At 41.7% G+C, this 22104-nt stretch overlaps 1 protein-coding gene across 1 annotated transcript; it reads right to left on the reverse strand.

Annotated features, from left to right (window-relative positions):
• Positions 1–938: 938 nt before the first annotated feature.
• Positions 939–21962, reverse strand: LOC118419244 (mediator of RNA polymerase II transcription subunit 17-like). Its single transcript, XM_035825595.1, has 13 exons — positions 21839–21962; positions 21114–21287; positions 20402–20537; positions 19864–20047; positions 19255–19404; positions 18125–18255; positions 9655–9726; positions 9154–9216; positions 7970–8229; positions 7320–7457; positions 2696–2810; positions 1912–2060; positions 939–1233 (listed from the first exon to the last, which is right to left on the reverse strand). Exons 1-13 carry the CDS (start codon positions 21925–21927, stop codon positions 1023–1025), a joined length of 1872 nt encoding a protein of 623 aa, XP_035681488.1. The 5' UTR covers positions 21928–21962; the 3' UTR covers positions 939–1022.
• Between the last annotated feature and the right edge of the window lie 142 nt (positions 21963–22104).

Genomic DNA, 22104 nt, shown 5'->3' on the forward strand with positions numbered 1-22104 from the left:
AACTAATGTACGATGATTAACATTAATCAAGAAGAGATTTGCAATGATCGCACCTGTTGGCAACTAGTTTGAAATATTGAAAAAAAAAATTGCCATTTCCTGTTGCAAACAGTCACAGGTCCAGTGAAATACCTGCTTTACTTAGTAAATACATGTATATGACTGGCAACACCATGACTGATATGAGTCTGTTGCACTTCAAACAGATCTGTTTGGTACACAATAAAGAACACAGGGTGTAATATTAGCTGCTCATGTGGTTTTTACAAAGCACTTCGTAGTTGAGACAAATTTCACTACATATACATTGTAACAAACATGGAAGAATTTCTGCCAATTGAATGATTTTTTGTTTGTAGGTTACACCAATTTAATATCTTGATTATCAGATTTTTCAAGGAAATCAATGAAGCAAGTAGCTAGTTGGCAAAATACAGATTTCTCTGATGTAGCCATAGGACTGTAGCTTTGAACCACTCACAACCGGAAAGGACCCATATCCTTTTCGGTAAGTGTGGTCGGTCCTTTAACGTCCTTGAAATGTGGCTCTCCTGAAACGTGGGACCTCCATTTGACGTCCTATCCAAGGCGGACAGATTTCAAATTTCACAATAATAATAGCATGATAGATGGAAAATTGCAACAACTAGAAAGAGTAGGACTTTCCTCTACTATTTGTGGGAAAATATGAGCATTTTTGGGTCGATTCATCTGCATATACTGCATGGCACACAGTCATGATCTAATTTCATTTTCAAATAAAAGTTAAGAAAGTGTCGAATCTGCAAACCAAGATATGAAAAAATAAATAGTTTCCTGACAAAAGGTAGTGGATTCTACCTGAAATGTCTGACCCTTTCAAAATCATATCCAGTTGCAAGAGTAACTACTATTTGGTGTATCTCAATACATGAATGTCTAACCTTCATCAACGTATGAAATAATAAGTTTGGCCTTCCATACATGTACAAATGACAGTTACACTATACAGAGAGTATGAGCTCTCCACAGCCACACAAAAATCATGTTAAACACCCCATCAGTAGCTCAATCTTGTTGACAAAGTTCCTGCCCTTGGCCTTGTCCCACTGCACTGGTTTGAAGCTGCCCCCCACCTGGTCCCACTTTGTGTCCTTGATGACATCACTCCTCCACGTCTCACACCCCTTCTGCCTCGTCAACTGCACGGAGACCAGCGGCCCCAACGACGGGCTGTTCCGAACAGAGATCACCCTGAAAATAGAACAGGAAAACACTGTAAAGTCAACAATACACATCTAACAGAGGATTCTTTAACACAAAATTATTTTTGCAACTACTGGCAGGATATCAAGGTGAACCGTTATTTGTTTGTTCTCATCCATGGGACAATTTGCACTGGTCTGGAGGTACATAATGTCTGAAATCATCCAAATTTAGGACATGGGAGCTGATTAGTCCCTACACATGAGCAAATTAAGTGATGGGTTCCAGCCCTTGTACACCTGAAAAGCCCTCCATTTGCTTGCGGGAGGGCCTGTTGTCATCAAACAAGTGCTCTAGAGCCCATTCTTGAACTTGGTCATTAACTGACGTCACCACCAAAGGATTGGAACATACAGTTTTATATATATTTGAATAGATGGGTAGCAGAACATAGAAGCAAACTACTACCCCGAAGTTGCCAGGCTATTGGATTGAAGCACAGTCTTACTTAGGCCTGGGTCCCATTTCCATACCAGGCCCCAGCCGGGATGTTTGCGGAAACGAAAAAAAAGTGAGTATTAAGGAATATACAGTTTTTTACGTCCTGTGTGTATTGTTGCCTTTTATGTCATATCTTACGTTTCCGAAAGCTACCTGGCCGGGCCCCGGGTTGGGACTAAGTCTTAAAAAGCACAGTCTTATTTACAAAGCACATGTAAGTCTTACCTATCTCCCTTAGGGGAAGCCATCATGATCCCCGAGGCATTCCCCAGTTTCTCAACAGGTCCTGTCCCTACATGGTTACTCAGGTGTAGTATCTGCCACCCCATCATCTTACTCAGGGACTGGACTGTGTTGACTTGGTGCTGACAAGCCTAGCGGATAAAAAACAAACATGTAAGAACACCAGGAAAAACAGCTTGAATCTTCACAAGCTACTGTGTCCAGTATAGTGTAGTGTATTAGTGTAGGGGGTACATCATTCCGCCCAAGTCATTATTGTGCAAACGATCAAGAATATAGCAGGCATCAACCGAAGATTCAACAAATCCACTAGACCAATATTGTGACTTAGATGAACAACATTTTACACCAGATTGCAAACTGTATCATAAGGAAAGGACAGTGTACTTTTTAAATCTATCAAAGAAATGTTTCCATTCTTAAAATATCTAAATGCAATGGATAAATTTATATTTCTGATAAGTTTAGAAAAACCCTATATAAGAAGCATTGCCTGTTCCCACATCCTCTCAAAGAAGTGGACTCTATCAGGTTACTTCAATACAACACTATATAATCTATGTATTTTATGTATGTTTATCAATGCTTTGTTACTATATGTTTGTTAAGTCATTGTGATTCATGAGGTATACTTAGCCCCTTGAGACATGAATTAAGGGTCCCATCTCGAGGTGTATACGGTGTCATAACCACCTTGGCTATAACCACCGGATGAAACCACCGATGTGAGCAAAGCGTTTTATGAGAACTATTGAGAGAAAATCACCTGGTGAAGTAGCAGGTCCCTCAGTTCATGCTCGTCATAGGACAGGGTGATGACCTTGCCGTCCTTGGAAACGACCTTGACATCTTCCACGCCTATGTTGACGTGCAGCATGGTTCTGTTGGACAAGACATATGGTTATGTATGAATTGAAGTGAAATGTGACAAAATCTTGAAACGATTTTTGATGTAAATTTAACCACTTCTTTCTTATGTTATAAGCTTATTATTTGAGAAAACACATCTTATCATTCATGGATAGCTTTTTAGTCAAAAAACAAAGCAACATACCAACAAACCAACCAACCAACCACACACAATGAAAACATAAAGAGGTCACAATTGCACAAAGACAAAATAGCTTTCCAGTATGTGAAAACAATGTAGCCATGACATACTATCTACAGGTAGGTTAACATGACATTCATGCTCAAGAATATCATATAACGCCCATTCCTCGTTAAAGGGGCAAATTGCTGTCGCACAAAAGCAGCGGGCCACAGTTTTCTTTAAAGACACAATGACTACGTATTTTGCCCTTTTCCGTTACAAGTACATGATAGTAATATGCTAAGCAATGTTTTCCCACCATTGTTAGTTGCCTTTTGGTCGTCCCGGGTAAGGTTTTGCTTAGAAACACGCTAAAAACACGTGTCGGAAATGCTATAAAGGTGAATATCGTGGCATTCTGATAATGAAAAGACGTTAGTTCTTTAAATTTTCAGTCATAATTTACATCAACCACTTAGGCCGGCTTGTCACGTGTTGATGAAGTTGTCCAGCAGACGACCTTTTTACGTCAGATGCCGTTTTATTCTTGTCGCCAACTTTTGTATAATTTACGTTACCGAACTTCTGTTGGGTGTAATTCGCTTACGAAAAGACATTTTCCGATAATGTTTTCACTGTTTTATCTGCTAAACAGTGGTGTTGCGTAATAAACAAATGACAGAACACATAAAACACGAATGTTGGAAACATGACTATAACCGCCAATCTCAGGCCGTTTGTCACTTTTTTGATATAATTTACGTTACCATAATAAGTCCCTTAGAATTATAGAAAGATCATTACTTTTGTACTCATAGGAAAGAATGCTCCCAGATAAGTAATTGCCTGCAGAGTTAATCTTTCCAGAGCTGTTTGTTAAAATTTTATTTATCATTAAAACCATAAATATAATTTACGTTACCATATAATTTACGTTACCATTTTTTTTCTTCAACATGTCATCGGATGTTCAGCAAGAACACATCAACCAAAGACGTATTATCTGCTGTAATGTTACTGTAGGTGGGCTTGGCTTGCCATAGAGTCACAATGCAGTCTGTCTATATGTTCCTGTTTCAGTGAATTTTACGATGCTGGGACTTTTCATTTCTCATAGGAATGTAGAAATACGAGGGGCGAGTAAGAACAGAAAGAAACAACACCCCGACTCCCGGGATTCGAACCCGGGCAGCCGGATCACAAATCGAACGTGCAAACCGTTCGGCCAAAAGGCTTAAGCCATTAGGCGTCTTCGGTTTAGCAGTCCTTGAACACCACTGTTACACTACTCCCCCTTTTCTTGTCAAGATTCGTCCTCGACTCTCCGAGATCGACATCCCTGTGTGGCACATACTAGCCTGTTACTCACAGGGCCGGCGTGGGAACCATTGTAGAAATTCAGAGGGGCGAGTAAGAACAGAAATAAACAACATCCCGACTCCCGGGATTCGAACCTGCGCCGAACTCGGGCAGCCGGATCACAAATCCAACGTGCTAACCACAACACCAAATGCTCAAGAGCTGTTGGCGTGGTCAGTTTGGCAGCGCTAGAACCCCACTGTTACAGGAACGATGTTCAAATGATAAACCTGACATGCACCAACTTGGAAAGATGCGGGTGTTTATATTGATATCTGATGCTTCAATAATCAACATTACACGGAATGTATAGTACCAAGTTGAATAAATGTATATTGGGTTGGACTGAACCAAAATAAACCCCTGTTGTCAAAGTAGACTCATCCAAGTTTGTCGTCATTTTCGCGCGCTTTTTGAAGATCACACGACTGGAATGACAGAAATTCATGCTCAACACTGACTGATGAAGTAAGGTACGTTTCAAGCATGTTTGTCTTAAATAGCAACAGAGATTATGATCAGCTAATTATGAAGGTCAATGTAGTCAAGATTCCTGTCACAGAAATATTTCTCGTTTTACACAGTGGACCCCTTCATATAAACGTACAGACGGCGGTAAATCAGCGACACTATTTACGCTAGCGCCACGTTATCTACATTGAGGACTTGTCATTGAGTTATAAGCTCCATGATCAAAAGCATATGGGCTGCAGAAGTTAATAGCTAACTTAAGTTAAGACTTCACTATCATTAGATGTTCCGAAGTTTTCACCTTTGCTTGTTTAGGTTGGGAATCTTGTTAATTAGAAGCAAACTACTCTTTCAACCAGTCGTGACTGCACAGAATTGATGCACAGAATTGTTTTACATGGACAGACACATGGTTCAAGGCAGAAAGCTATTTGTGAAACCAATCCCACTCACACAAGATCTATATAACGTCAGGCTTGTCATGTAATCATGTGGCATTAGTATAAAGGGACAGGCTGCCAGGATAACTGTAGAACAGACTGCCTTTACACAATTTTTTGCAGCTCTCTTTTGGAAAATTCACTTAAGGGTTAATGACCCGCCCCGAGGTGTATATGGTGTCATAACGCCTGGTCCTTTGCTATAACCACCGAATAAAACCACCGATGTGAGCGAAGCGAACGAGGTGGTTTTATGAGCATCGACACTGGTGCCGGTGTCGATGCAAACCGACACCGGTGCCGGTGTCGATTCATTCTGACCAATCAGAGGAGCGAAACCCACCTGCCTGGCCTGGATCTTTGTGTTACGGCGTCATAACCAACGTGGAACGGGGCCTTCTGATTGGTCCGCGGCGCCTGGCTATATGATAATGTTGTTTATAGCCTTGCTCATCAACAAAAGCCTTGTTATACACATATTACACAGTTCTTTCTGCCGGTATTATTGAACCACACGATATAAGGTGTATGGATGGACATTTTGTTAGGTAGCACATTCATTCTATATTGATGTGACATTGTGTTTGTTCCACGAACAAAGATTGTCCTGACATTAAAAAATGTTTTATAAGAAGTGCGATAACTGGTGTTTAGTTTGTTGTCTTTCCAATATCGAAAGCTTGTGCTAGAAAGGCCCAGTCCATCTGGTGCATGTTGCCATCGCATCATGTCCTGCTATTCCCAAAGACTTGATTAAAGGACGCGAGGACGAAGCGGTTCTGACCTAGAGCGTGTGATTGCGTGAATCCTTTGTTACTTAGCATGTATTTAAATAGACCCAGCCAAGATAGAGACCTTGCATATCTTGGGTGTCTTTCCGCAGAGTCCGGGTGGGTATAGGACGAACAAGATTATACGGGTATTCCGGATAACAAAGATACACTTTTTTTACTACTCTGAGTTAGCAACATGAAGATAAGAGGTCCAGCATTATAGACGAACATGACCTGATCAGTTCAAATAGAGCCAGTATGTACACTATTCGGCTTTCCTCCAAATGTTAGAGATTCTGTAATTTACGTTACCACAGTTCATTGGCATTTACGTGTAGAATAGATATCGCCTGCTTCCAACCATTTTCATAAATATATTCTATCGCTCTTATCCCATCATACAGGGTGAAAATTAAGGAGTATTAAACGGTTTGTCTTCATATCAGAAAAAAAAAATCATTTATTTACTTTTATACAAATGTAGCAAACTTAATAGCTAGTAATTTTGATGATTATTCCGAAACAAATGACACGACGGTTAAATATTTCTCATTGGCGTGTAATTTGAAGGTTTTGGGTTGGAAAATTCGCTAATTTGGCTGTTGTTAATCCACTATTACTTGCTGGAACATTTCTCTGTGTAGTAATATGCTCTTTATTACGAAATTGTAGGAAAGATGACATGGCCTACTAAAAATCAAATATCTCCAAAATTAAGCGTGTTAGCACCAGACAAAAATAGCAAAAGATAGTCGATATAAGTGGTAACAAGTTCATACCAGCAGGTAAGCGTTTTGGACAACTTTATTTTTTACAATTTTCTACCTCCAATTTTCCCAGTTAATGAGGAATGGGCGATAAGATGATTAGGCCTTGTAGATCGGTCATTGTGGATGACATCTGTGCGCACATCAATTTTTGTCCGTTTCGAAAAAAGTTATTGATCACATTGCAAATTGTGGAAATCATCTGCAAAATGAGCAAATATTTGCATTAAATTCCAAATCAAACATAGGAAAATGGATACAAATGTTGTAGAATGACAAAATCACCTCCAAATTCAAAGAAGATGTGAAAGAACAAAAATGAAAAATCTATTGTTTGGTATACATGTACCATGCTTTGTCTTCAGTCCTATGTTCAACCTTGACTATTTAGATTTCATAAAGAAGTCACAACTTTTCTTTTTTTTTTGCCAATCTTTTTTACTCATACACTCGCATCAGTTTCAGGGTTCCCAGAGGATGTCATCCATATAATCGAATCAACATGGCCTAACAAAAACATACTATATGTATACGATACTGTACTCACTTGCAGATCTGCTCATAGCCTGGTGATGTGATGATGATACGGACAGAAGACTCCGTACTGGTGCCAATACTGCTGACGTGGGCCTGCAGACAGGGGTCGTTAACCTCCTGGGCCAGCTTGTCAATCATGTCCAATATTCTGAAATTCAATTATTACAAAGGAGTGATTGATTGCCATGAAACACAAGAGAAACACATTGGAATCACAGTCTTTAAAGATAAGAAAACCTTTCATATATATATATATCCTCAAAAGCAAACATTAGTAAAACGGGTACCATGTAAGGCAAACTTAAGTAAGTTGTATAAGACAACTAGCTATATAGCAGAATTAAACTAATAACGTAACATTTATAGATGTACATGTAGATTTAAAGCTATGCAATATTTGAAGAAACACAGTGTATAATGTGAAACACATCCAGAATGTTATGACAGACTACATGCTGATAATAAAAATCTAGTACATACTACACTCAGGTTCTATGTTATACAAACGATATTGAGAGGAGACACAGTGAGGATCTTTATATCTAGTACATGTATATATACAGTCTTATGACAATGTTTACAGTATTAAGTTGTTATCATGAGGTTCCTTTGCTGCATGGATGTACACACATGTATATGAAATGAATAAAGAAAACTAACCTGGCCCTGAGGAGGGTGTGCTTGGCCTGTTTCTCCAGCCTCTCCAGCAGCCCCTCTGTCTCCTGCAGCTGGGTGCACTGTTTCCTGTCGAGGCCCTGCGGACCCGCCACCCGCCGCTTCTTACTGCTGCTGAAGGGCGCGGTCACCGGGTGGGGAGGGGCGGGGTTCAGGTTACTCCGGTGGACCTCCCGTAACATCTGGTGCAGGGCGTGTTCCAACACGTGGTTGTGCTGGCATCTCTGGGGGGAGGTTGTATCATCCTGATATAATACAAACCAGAGGTTCTTAATAATTATGTTCCAAATGTAATAAAATGTAATAAACACACATCTTTGGGGGGAGATCATCTCATCTAAATCAGATGTCTTTACGATGTTCTGCTGGACATGCATACACACGCATGCAGTCTGCTGCAGTATGATGGTTGGCCACCAGGAGGCCCAATATCAAGAAGGACCATCAGGTCAACAACACCTACCCATGTACCAAACATCACCACTTTCTACCCAAAGGACCATACTATATTCTGTCAGATGAACTATATTCTGTCATACGCATGCATACCCACACATACACAGTCTGCTGCAGTACCAACACATGCACACACACACACACACACACACATACACACAGGTCAACAACACCCACCCACCTTTTAAATATCATTGCAAATTTGCAATCCATCCAGAGGTTCATACAATATTCTACCATACACGCAGGCACACACGCATGATCCATGCAGAATAAAAAGTATACCTCTTGGAGATAAAAAAAGGCATAACACCAAGTCATCAATGACAGTCATTGCTTTGTAGTACCATGTAGGCAGGGGGCAATGGTTTGACATCCTGGTAATAATCTTTGCGAGCAACAAGATAAATATAGAATACCAGCGATCTGGTGGCCGAAGGCCGGAGGGCGATCCGACCCGCGGGAGGGCTGGGACCGAATCAGGTATTCGAATTGCCAACCGTGCCATATTCGGCCAGTTCAAAATGGTTCGATTTACTCCAAGGAAGCCTGTGTGATACGCCTTTTGAATCTGTGCGATACGGAAGTTATGGCCCGGTCCGGAACACCCGTATCGAACGTTTTCGCGTCACAGGTATGACATAAAATTGCTTATGTAACTGTTACCTTGGATATTTAAGAATCCAGGCAAAGTTCTGATCTATGTAACTGACCTTTGAATCCTCCTCCACAGTGTTGTGGCACAGAGCAATGCTCAGCTGTACTCCAGGAAAGATCTGTGCAAACATAGTTACAATTGGTAAATACTGAAGACATAAACAATCCAACACATACATGGTGATGCAGTCAAATAATAATCATAATGCTAACAAAAAAAGAATGAGTCACATCACAATCACCCCTCAAAATTACACTTCAGACTTTGTTAATACCAGTATTTTTCAGATCTGGATGAGGGGTTGTGCTAGCTAAATGTAAGTTAGTATTAATAGTAAGAACAATCCAAATCTGCGTGAAGGCCTAGGGGACTTAGAGTTATACGGGTTAAATCCAGGGTTAGGCCTCAGGACTGTCTCAGGAAGTTTCTCACATGGGGTCGTATAACAAAACCTGTGCATTTCAGATGGGCTTATGTCCTTGTTTTTCATGTTACATACAAATGTAATTTGTGTTCTACATTGGAAATGTATTGTAATAACAGAGACAACACCAACCTGTGAAGTTATCTGGTTCCCTACTACAAGGTGGGGGATGGTGGACTTCATCTGCACAGCTTCCCTAGCCAGCTAGAAAAACATCAGCACAAAACATAAACATTGTAAGCCAACACTCTCATGTAAACATACAATGTATATACTGTAAGACAGCACATCTAACTTAATGTGATTTAATTTCGTGCTAGGACAACAATGGAGTGTCTGTGGTGATATTGATATTCTATTGGTTATTTGGTGGGCTACTCTCTCTTGGCAGCCAGGGCCTGAATTGCGAGGAGCTTACAATAGGCAGGGCTAAATCGCAAGGGTCTGGAGCGAGCTGCCATTCGGCGCCACCCAGGTGACCTCAAAACGACTGTCGCAAGTGTCTGGAGCGTGCTGCCATTTGGCGCCACTCGGTATGGCTCTCCCCAGATACGGGACCTCCATTTTATGTCCTATCCGAGGGACGGCCCTAGCCGAAGCTAAGTACTCATTTTCACCTTATGAGTTAACCCAAGGGCACAAGTACTAAAAATTGGTGACACACAGCCGGCTTCGAACTCAAGACCTCTCGAGACCTCTCGGTCCCGAGGCAAACACGCTGCCACTGCGCCATGCGATCTCATGCATTTTGCAACAGTGCATAGTGACTTTCTGCTACAGTAATGGAAACACAGGCGCCTTTCTGGACAGCTAGTAGGAAACTGTAAACTACTAGTGAATCAGCAAGGGGACTACAGGTGGACAGAACAGTCACCTCCAACACATGCTTATTTTTTCATTTATTCCTGAAGAAGGCGACAGTAATTGTTGAAAATCTGATCCGTGTGTACCTTTGTGTTGGAAGAAAGTTTAGCTTTCGACTATCAGTCTAAAGCAATATATCCCCCCCCCCCAAAAAAAATTGCTACGGCCGCGTGGCACGTTGGTACACCCGATCCCTCGATCTCGGAAGTTAAGCAACGCGCGGTCCGGACAGTGCTTGGATGGGAGACCAAGCAAGGACGTCCGGATTGCTGTAGCCTCACGAAGCTTTCCACGAAATCGTCTTCCGGGAGGGACGTAAAACGGGGTTCCGTGCTCGAGGAGGTGCCACGACCACGTTAATCAGCCTCATTACTCATAATGGGTACCTACTGGCTGGCAAAATACACCTGGTGATTAAAAAAGCACAGGGGTATTGGTCCACTCTACCCTTGTGCCAAATTTTAGGTCATTTGCCCCCATATGACAAAGATGAATTGATTTGAAAATTTAGCATAGCAAAGAGAAGAAATGCCTGGAAATACAATATGTTTCAACACATACCTGTGGTATGGGTGAAATATAAAAATGGTTAAACCATGAGCAATGTTATTTATCATCCACCATGGAATCGCTCCGTGTTGTATCCTATTTGAAAATAACACTGTAAAGGATCAAACAGATTGCGCCAGTGGAATTCATTATGCTTCAGAATCAAAGATATGCTTTTATCTTCAATACTAATGTATATATAACATTAATGATGCATGAATGATATAAAAGTTATTGCTACCCCTTTTGGTGTTTAATGTTTGTATATTGTAGGTCTATCAGCACTGTCCATTATATTTTGTCACTCTTGATATGCAGCATTGACTATTTCGACAACAAATCTGCTTACTACAAAAGTAAATTGAGCTTTCTGTTGAGACAACTACCGGTAACCTGACCAGGGATGTTGTTAACAACTTTTGATCCCGATTTTCTTGACTTACTCTTTACAAGTATAATAAAAAGTAGAACCAATTAACAGCACTAGCCTGCATGTATTTTATAGCTTTGACAACTTTTGACATTTATTTTAGACATTCATAAACTGTGTTGAAATACATGATGTATACACTTGTTATGGATTAACCATAAATACTTGGGTCAGAGTTGAAGGACTACATGCACATACTGAATTCTTTTGTAGATGAAAGGTTTAGAACACCGCAAAAGATTTAATTCCTTAAAGCTTGAACCACTGATTTGTCTGTTCTATAGAAATTAGATGACGTAGAACCAAGGACGTTATACTGTAAATGCAGGAATGTTCGCGGTTGTTTTATGGTCACAGTTTTCGCCATGGCCACGTCACTAAGCACTTAAAACCACAGCGAACATTCTTCCATTATAGTATGAGACTACAGTCTATGGCACTACCGCGAACTTATAACCACCATGAAAAGTCAATTTTCCCGCTACCGCAAAATTAAATCCGTGACTTTAAATGCATATACAGTATATTTATATAACGTTCTTGGTAGAATTGCTTTATTCATGTTTTCAGCCATCATTATGATAATGAATAGGGAATATATTCAAAACACGTTTGAACAGGCACTCTCATTCACAAAGATTTCTGACTTCAAGAGAACTGGACACAAAAGCGTTCTGGAGGACTGTGGCGGAACTCTAAAGGGCCAGGCCAAAGCTGCAGACACTGGTGGTCAGTCTTTGAAATCTTTATTTAGTATGCCCAAGGACGTTATTGGTATACCTCTTCGCAGACTTGAAACAACAAAGTCTGTCGGGGTAACAGACTTTGCCCACTCTGATGTAGAGGAGACTGTTACTGTAAACGAAAAAGGCTAGGCATATTTCTTGACTGCGTGGCTGCAGGTGGATTTCTAAGATGTGGCGAAATTGCTGGACGATGGTGGTGGTATTTTAGATCGCTGGTTCGAAATTGTGGATTTTCAACCATAGCCTCTGATTATACCACCTCTGACGTAGAAGAGATCAATTGACTGTACAATCATAAACTTTGGCAAATGGACAGTGGAAAGGCAAGACAGCCTCTTAATATTTGACTTTTTTTTGACAATGTACATTTCAGTTTCATAGTTACATTGTATAGCCCGAGAAACTGAAACAACTCCAAAATGACGACTTCAAGGTGTAACGTTAAAAGTTTGTTCACTTTGGTGCTATTTGTGGGTACGTGGAATACTACAAGTTGCACAACTGCTCGGTCAAACCTAGATTGTTGTGATGGTGATCTCGATTCCCGCAAAGCAACGTTCACTTGTTATATGCGCTGCAATATCCACAACATCCCAGCGCCATTGCCACCAAATCTGAATTTGCTGTCGATAATCCAACAGAATATCAAGACCATCAAGGTGGGGGATTTTCCCCGGCATGAGTTTTTGGAGAGTCTCAGGATCCTGGAAAGTGGAGTGGTGGCGTTACAACCAGGAGCGTTTGCACGTTTGCCGTCTGTGACATCACTGGATCTTCGTCGGAACAAGATTACGCGACTGGAGACAGAGACTTTTACGGGACTCTTCCGGCTTGCCACTTTAAACTTGGACGACAACGAGATCCGACAAATCGACAGAAAAGCGTTTGCCGGGATTGTCCGACTTCGAGTACTGAATCTAAACAGGAACTGCCTTTCTAGCATTTCACAATGGGTGCGGTCGACTTCAATACTTCAACTATTCCTGACTGGTAACCCTATCACATCGATAATAGATGTTGATGAACTTCGCCACATATCGGTGTTAAGTTTGCCTCATGATCAGCAGCCGTGCGACTGCAAACTGAGAGAAATCAAGAGATGGATTCTCAAAAACAAACGCCTGGGGTGGCATATGGGGTGTACAGTCGGTTCTACTCTAAAGGGAATCAGGCATGTTGATTGGCAGGATCTCAGGTGCACCTCACCTGGCGTGTCCCTTACCTTAAACAATGGGACCGCAACAGGTAACATTTCTTTCACCTGTCGGACAGACTGCCAGGAAGGTCTGGCATTCACGTGGATCACACCAAGTGGAGACTATGGACCACCTAGGTACGAGTACTCTAAGAACTACACCCGAAGGAGCAACTCGTCTTGCAAAGGCTCGGCCATCATTACATGGGAAACAAGGAGAATGTGCTACTCCGTGTTGAACATCTCCGCCGTTGGTAACAACACAGAGGGCACGTACACATGTCAGGTGACGGCTGACCACACAGACAATGCAAGCATGTCGGCTGTACTGACCGTCAGTAGTACGACTGACTATATCGACAATGCAAGCGTATCCGCCGTAATGGCCGTCAGTAGTAACACAAATAGATTTAACACGACATACAGCTTGGAGCTACTGACGACAGTCAGGGCCATCACACCGCCAGCAGGGGATAAAGATGTCGGAAAGGAGGCTGCAGATCACCCTGGCTTTGAACTGTCTACTACTCAGCTTATCTTTGTAGGCTTTTTGGGATCTTTCTGTGGATGTACCATTATCCTCGGCGTGATCGCTGCTTGTGTGAGCCGGTATAAAGCACGTCAGGCGGACAGGGCCAACGTACATCAAAGACACACTGGAGATGGACACCATGGTAATGATGACCGGTCTTCCAACATTGATGACAACCAAGGCGGTCACTACGAAAACGATGACCAGTTTTCTGACACGAATGAGACCAGAGACAGACAATACGAGAACGATGACCAGTTTTCGGACACTGATGGAGCCAAAGGTGGTCACTATTAGAACGATGACCAATTTTCGGACACTGGTGGAGACACCGGTGGTCACTACGCGAACGATGACCAGTTTTCGGACACTGATGGAGTCACCAGTGGTCACTACGAAAACGATGACCAGTTTTCCGACACTGAAGGAGCCACCGGTGGTCATCACTATGAGAATGATGACCAGTTCCCTGATGACAATACTGTGAGTAAGCACTCACAAAAAACAGCTCAAAGAAAGCCAGCCAGTACTAGTACTGATACAAGACGGAGACCAGGGCAGGCATTGCCTGCCGCTAGAGCCAACAGGACCAGACGTAATCAAAACAAGAGGGGCTTGGCCAAAACAAGAGCAGTGACAAACAACAGGGCGGTTTCACGCCTTGTTGCTCTTCATACTGAGGCACAAGCGAGTAGACACTATGACAACCAAAGAAGAGGCGAGAGACCAAACCCCAACAGGAATGCTACAGCTACCTTGACCAGTGGTGCAGCGCATGACAAGGAACAGACAGCTGGGCACTATGACAATGACAAGAATGCCGATGCTCCAAACACTGCCATAAGAACTGATAGCGACAGTGACACAGATCACGACTACATGTCGTTACCTGGGGACAGATCAGTAGGACGAGAGACAGAACATAGAGAAGTGGGGAGCAAAGCTGGAGACAAAAATCCTGTCTCCACTTCTCTGAGTGATACTGAAGTACCAGAGAATGAGTATGTGACTCTCCCTGGTACAGAAAACACTGGAGATGACTCTGACCACACCTGTGTGACTCTCCCTGGTACAGAAAACACTGGAGATGACTCTGACCACACCTGTGTGACACTCCCTGGTACAGAAAACACTGGAGATGACTCTGACCACACCTATGTGACTCTCCCTGGTACAGAAAACACTGGAGATGACTCTGACCACACCTGTGTGACACTAGCTGGTACAGAAAACACTGGAGATGACTCTGACCACACCTGTGTGACTCTCCCCGGTACAGAAAACACTGGAGATGACTCTGACCACACCTGTGTGACTCTCCCTGGTACAGAAAACACTGGAGATGACTCTGACCACACCTGTGTGACACTAGCTGGTACAGAAAACACTGGAGATGACTCTGACCACACCTGTGTGACACTCCCTGGTACAGAAAACACTGGAGATGACTCTGACCACTCCTATGTGACTCTCCCTAGTACAGAAAACACTGGAGATGACTCTGACCACACCTGTGTGACACTCCCTGGTACAGAAAACACTGGAGATGACTCTGACCACTCCTGTGTGACACTCCCTGGTACAGAAAACACTGGAGATGACTCTGACCACACCTGTGTGACACTCCCTGGTACAGAAAACACTGGAGATGACTCTGACCACACCTGTGTGACTCTCCCTGGTACAGAAAACACTGGAGATGACTCTGACCACACCTGTGTGACACTCCCTGGTACAGAAAACACTGGAGATGACTCTGACCACTCCTGTGTGACTCTCCCTGGTACAGAAAACACTGGAGATGACTCTGACCACACCTGTGTGACACTCCCTGGTACAGAAAACACTGGAGATGACTCTGACCACACCTGTGTGACTCTCCCTGGTACAGAAAACACTGGAGATGACTCTGACCACACCTGTGTGACACTCCCTGGTACAGAAAACACTGGAGATGAATCTGACCACACCTGTGTGACACTCCCTGGTACAGAAAACACTGGAGATGACTCTGACCACACCTGTGTGACTCTCCCTGGTACAGAAAACACTGGAGATGACTCTGACCTCACCTGTGTGACTCTCCCTGGTACAGAAAACACTGGAGATGACTCTGACCACACCTGTGTGACACTCCCTGGTACAGAAAACACTGGAGATGACTCTGACCACTCCTATGTGACATTTCCTGCCACAGAAAATGATATAAAACTGCAAATCGAAACAGGACAGAAAGATGGAGAGGTTTTAGAATCAGTTACCTCAAAGTCTGAAGAAACGCTAATGTCTATGTGACGCTTTCCGACAAAAGTACACATGAGGTTAGGACAATTAAGTTTGGCAAGACAAAGAAGACCTGACATCGACTAGAAAGCAGCAAACACTGCAATCCCCTTACGTAGTGACATTTCGGGATAAGTTGTCAAGACTGCATGGAAATTCTGGGTAAGAAATTTATACCTGTATTAATTTTGTTTATACATTTGTTTTGATGTTAAAAGTAAGTTTTGATTCTCTGTTTTGAATTATTGGTCACTTTCCTGTGCTGTATTAGTAAAACATACTTTGTTAAATTACACGTTTCCCCCACTGTAGATGTGCCATATAATTTGACATTTAATAATACATAAATGCCCTACTGTATGCATAGAATTTCATGTTTTGAACTAATGTATCAAACAAAAACATAAGCTGACATTTTGTAGAAATCCACCTGGGGTGAATTACGCACCTGTGTTTGCAAAAATAATATGACAATCACTATAAATCATTGCACATTTTCAGACGTTGCAGTCTGATTAACATTAGAAACATTCCAGAAATGCATTCATACAGCAGAGACCATCAATAACTTTCCTTCATTTCCCAAGCATTAAACGCAGGTGTTTATTTCTTGTGCAAAAGGAGTGTTAAATGTGTTTACATTTTGTAAATTGCGATTGCAAATTATGCAAAAAGGCCACACAATTAAAAGCCATGTAAATTGTGAGCACCAATTGTCTGTGTGTGTAGCTATCTACTTAATAATCTTGTGTTGCTAGGTGTAGACGCGATTGACGCGATCCTAGGACAGGCCTCGAAATTAACTTTTTCCCCTACTGTCCCAGAAGTGTTCCCAAAAATAAATTCCAATCGTCCCGAAGTGAGGATGGATGGTCCCAAGTAGGAAGTATTACATCAATAAATATAATGTTGAGTCAGACTCAGAGTACAAAATTTATGTATAACTAATTGTCAATTAAATGTATACAATTAACTCAAAATCAATGCAGATTCAAACGTGTCTTGTCCAGAAATTTGAGACAAACCAAACATAACAAGTTGGGGTTGCGCTGCAATACACTGGACTTGGGGAGCACGGATCTAATTTGGGGGGCTTTTGAGAGTCGAAAACTGATTTTTTTCATTCTGCAAATTTGCAGATTGATTTATTTTTCTTCTGTAGTCTTGAAAATCTATCTGTAAATTGCAGATTGCAGACGGGTATTTCGAACACTGATGGGGTTTACATTCTGATGTTGATTATTTTTCTATCGTCCCAAAAAAGGTCCCAAAGTGATTTTCTAGTGTTCCCGGCCTAAATTTTTGGTGCCCCGGGCCTATGGGACTATGTTAATTTCGAGCCCTGCTAGGAGACGGATACTCCGAACAATAAAACTGCATCACGTGTCATACAGTTCTGTCCCTGTGAGACTTAGTGCTCCAGTAGACGAGAGGGTGGAGAAGGAATTGCACACCCCTCCTTCACCATAAAAAGTCATGTGCAGGTCAGGCAAACAGGTAAATGCCTGTCTGCCTGCTCATCTGTCGAACCAACAGGAGAACCATAAAAAAAAAGACGCGATTACTTTCAATTTGAGACAAAAACCTTAAGTTTGTTGTCGACCACCATGACCCCTTCGTTGGGCATTTTACAGGCTAGGTCTTTTATACGATAAGGTAAGAGCATTATGCCAACATGAGGCCACATACTATTACTACAGACATATGTTACAATGGATGGTACCATAACAACATTACTGTTCCAACCAAGGGAATTCTAACACTCACTCACAGCAACGCCTACATACAGGTGGTCATAGAAGACCAGTTAGGTCAGTGGAGATGGAGTTACTAGAAGAAAAAGTTTAAGTCACCTGTACATCTGTAACAGATGCTTAAGGGTGGCACCCATCTTCATTTCTGTAGCCACTATAGCAGGGGCTAGTCTGCTAGTAGTGATGTGTGTTTTACTCTCATACTCTTTCTCATTAGTGCCGAGTGCTAGAGAAAGATAGATCTCAGACCTGTGCGAACAGCTCCTTGCAGAATAAGACGTTCTGTGCGGCCTCTAGTTTGACGTTCCACGGTGGCTCACCGGGGGCAGCCTCCCTGCGACTGTTGGGTAACAAGGCTGCCTTCACTGCAATAATGGTTTCTGCACATGTATGTAAAGGAGAGGAAAAAAAAAATGTTACAAACAAGAATTATTGTTTTTTTCACAATCGGTTCAATTACACGTATACTAAAGTTTGTCTATTTCTGTAAAGATTTGTCGTTTTTATTAAAAAAGGTGTGGAGATGGCTGTTACTTTATACCAAAAGCCAAACTTTGTGGATTGCTTATGACAGAAAAGTAAAAAATACAAACTTACAAAGTATTGCAAATAAATGCCCAAGGGCTATGAAAAAATATGCATGTTTTTTCCTCAAATTTATCAAGTTGGAGATGCAAATCAAAACAGAGCTTAGTTGTTTGTGTAACTGAAGAGATATTCTTCCTTCCCATATAGTTATTTTGCTTCTGAATCGAATGATCTTTGCATAGGAAGCCTGGGACTTGACTTTTGACTTTATTCAGATCCACTTTTAGCTATTACAACATTATGTTGCCAGCTATTCTTCCAGTGGTCTACATAACAGTTGGGAAAGTTTGGGATTGTATTCTCACCACAACAGTGCCACCTATATCAGTTACAATAACATTAGCAGGAAGCAGCACTCTAGTTAGAAGCTTTGAGTAAGGTGTCTGATAGGCCACGAAATAAAAGCAGGTGACACTTTATTAGTTGTGTAAAATAAAACTCTGTCATTCTACTGTTATAGTAACTCCTGGCAAACAGGTGCAATGGCCGAGTGGTTAGAGTGTTTGCCTTCATTTGTGAGGTCATGAGTTCGATCCCCGGCCGAGTCATACCAAAGATTTAAAAAATGGTACATGCTGCTTTCTCTGCTAAGCACTTAGCACTAATGAGGAAGAGCATGGGATTTAAACACATCACTACCAGTGAACTAGCCACCTGCTATAGTGGCTTGCCCAAATGTGTGGCCCAAGGGCTACAGAAATGGAGATGGGCGCCACCCTTAAGCATCTGTTACAGATGTATTGGTAACTTAAACTTTTCTTATTATTAATAGTAACTCGATTTTCACTGACCTAACTGGTCCTCTATGACCACCTGTATGTAGGCGTTGCCCTCCAGGTCACTTGGGATGCGAACTTCCAGCGGACTGCTCCCTGGTGCCATTCCCTCCTCTGTTGTCTTCACAACTTCAAACACTCCGGAGTGCCAGTAGTGGGAACCAGCTATAGGGGTGACACAACAATTTAGCGCCTGCGCCTAGAGCCCTCAGTGAGAGAACTCAAATCAAAACAAGGTTTTAAACCATTGAAAAGCCTTTGTTGGTGGGATTTTACATGTATGTTGAATCTAAGCAGTTATGGGGTGGCTGCAGTAGGAAAGACTCCTCCACTTTCCCATAGGATTACATGTATTACTGGAGAAATTTGTAATTGTCTTCTCACCCCTATACTGACAGGCATCAGAAAAAAATTAATAAAATGAAGTTCCATAATCTGATAACTTTGTAAATTGAACAAAAAGCAAGAAGCTTTTGTTTGGTATACCATTACCTGTGTGTTTAGTTATTTGTTAAAACACTTAGATTTCATAATGAAGGCAAGATCTTTTGTGACCAACATTTTTTTTATCTGCATTCTCGCATCAGTTTTGGGGTTATGTATACTAACTATACTACTACTAACCAGACTTGAAGCTGAGGTCCCCTAGAATGTTATTGCCTGCCCGTCGCAGCCTCCAGTACTGCCTGAGTTTTAGGAGCTCCCTGTGGAAGTCCCCCTGTCCACGGCTGCCACTGCTGAACTCTGCCTGAGACTTGGCCAGGCGATCCGCTCCTTTCTGTAGGATATCCGCAGCCCCCGATAGGCTCTGGGAAATGTTTACAATCAAGATTTAAAGCTATTGCAGTTCCTTTTACAATTGATAGGAGGCATTCTTTGATAGGCGACATAGTACTCTGAATGAATGTAAGAGCTACATTGTACCCATGTGATTCACCTGTAACATTATGAAGAGAACTGGTAAAATTGTACTTAGTTTTGAATGGTAATTCAAGTGAGACCATGCCTTTTGGGTCGGTATATGTGTTTAGAAAAATTGTGTATTTGTCGACTTTTTAATTGTATTGCCCCCTTTAAGTTTAAGATCTAAATATTATATTATGACAGGATATAGCGGACTGAACTGAGCTTACAGAGAGTAAAAGTAAGTACTAAATTCTACCTCTTTTTTGGCCACATACTGCAAGACTGGTTTGGAAGGCTGAGGCTCTTGTGACACTGGGTCTAACACCATGTACTTCTTGTCCTTGGCTATTTTCAGTACATCTAGAAGCACATTGGTCTCCACCAAGGATGTCCTATGGAAGGAATATTGTCCCAGGAGTTAGTAAAAAAGGCAATCAGAGATGGCAGACTTCAACCCCTTTATCCATACTGCTTTGTGACCCATAGCCTTGACACTTGGTTCCAGTCCCAAATGACTCTACAAAAATGTGGCATTGAGTATGTTCAGAAGACACAGAAAATACAAAATACACAGACTGACAGACACATACATGTAGATGAAGACATAATAGCATGCATAGAGACAAACAAAAACAGTGCGTGCAGGGCTGTCTTCAGCTTTGATAGTTAAGTTTTTTTTCTGTCCCACAGAGTCCAACATGCATTTGCGAGCGATAGGAATCCCGGGGAATATGTCAGAGGGTCCATCAGAAATAAACAATGTCTCGATCATTGTTAAGATTTGCATGACAAAATGTCCTGAACCTAATAGTGTCTACAAAATGGTGACATTCAAGGGGCCTTCACCTTTGACATAGTACCCAGAATTCCTGTCGCCCATACATGCGTATTGAAAGAGCTTATTGATTTGGGGTAAGTTGGAGAACAAAACAATAAAATTGGTGTGATAAAAGATGTTTCCACCAGACCTGAGCTTATCCCTGATAGACTCCCATGGCCAGTGAGCTTCTTGTTTCTTCCTCTCCTCCTCCTCTTCCTCCTCCTCCTCACCTGGCTCCAGTTGGACCTCTCCATCTGAGTCCTCCTGGGAGAAGTCGATCCTGTGGGCCAACTTGGCCAGATTCTCTGACATAGACAGTGGTCTGAAACAGAAATGATCATCATGGCAAACTCATCTTCAGTTATCAAAATGTAATTATCATATAGCCAGACAATGTCAACCAATCAGAACGCTCCATTTTATATTGGTTATGATGCCGTAACATATGGAATTTCAGCAAGGTGTTAAAAGGTTTTCTAGGTGTTGAAAAGTTTTCTTCGTTTGACTAGGCACCAGAACGAATACAGACGCGATACACAGGAAAAAGGATCACTTCATAAACGACCTCGCCACACTCGGTCGTTCATTCGGTGGATAAATTATGGTACAGTATACACCTCAGGGTGAGTAACGGTTAATCATGCAATGACTTAAGTGTAACAACAATTCTTACATCCTACAATTTTTAAGCTAGGTATCATCGTAAAATTACGAATAAACCGTATAATTTCATTATTTTACGAGACGACAAAGCCTATCCAGGCAACATCAGTGAGGCATAATAAATCGTTGATTTTTTCCAATAAAAAGACAATCCAATTATGATAGAAAATAGCTCATTTACTTCCTGAACACCTAACAGAGTAAACTCACTGCACGTATGTCTCCTGTCCATCTAGAGAAACCTCCTGAACTTGGTTTTCTTGCAAGGCTTCCACACTAACTCGGACATCCGACGCCATGTTGCCTTCGACTAGTCTATGTCCTTACACATTTAGGGGAGAAATGGTTTACGAAAACTTAATCCTCGTTATTTTTAATTCATAGAAGTGCAATATATTACTAAAAAATCTAGAAATAAAATTTTAATTCAATTAAAGCGATCAAAAATGTGTGTAAGTTTTACTATTATATGATGT

This window comes from Branchiostoma floridae, chromosome 1, assembly GCF_000003815.2.
Source record: "Branchiostoma floridae strain S238N-H82 chromosome 1, Bfl_VNyyK, whole genome shotgun sequence".
Taxonomy (NCBI): Eukaryota; Metazoa; Chordata; class Leptocardii; order Amphioxiformes; family Branchiostomatidae; genus Branchiostoma; species Branchiostoma floridae.

Coding starts and splice junctions, on each gene's coding strand:
- LOC118419244 (XM_035825595.1), bottom strand. CDS start 21,927: ATGGCGTCGGATGTCCGAGTTAGTGTGGAAGCCTTGCAAGAAAACCAA. Junction 20,048..20,401: donor AGTATGTGGCCAAAAAAGAG/GTAGAATTTAGT, acceptor AACATTTCCCAG/AGCCTATCGGGGGCTGCGGA. Junction 9,727..18,124: donor GCAAGGAGCTGTTCGCACAG/GTCTGAGATCTA, acceptor ATGTTTTTCTAG/CTGGCTAGGGAAGCTGTGCA.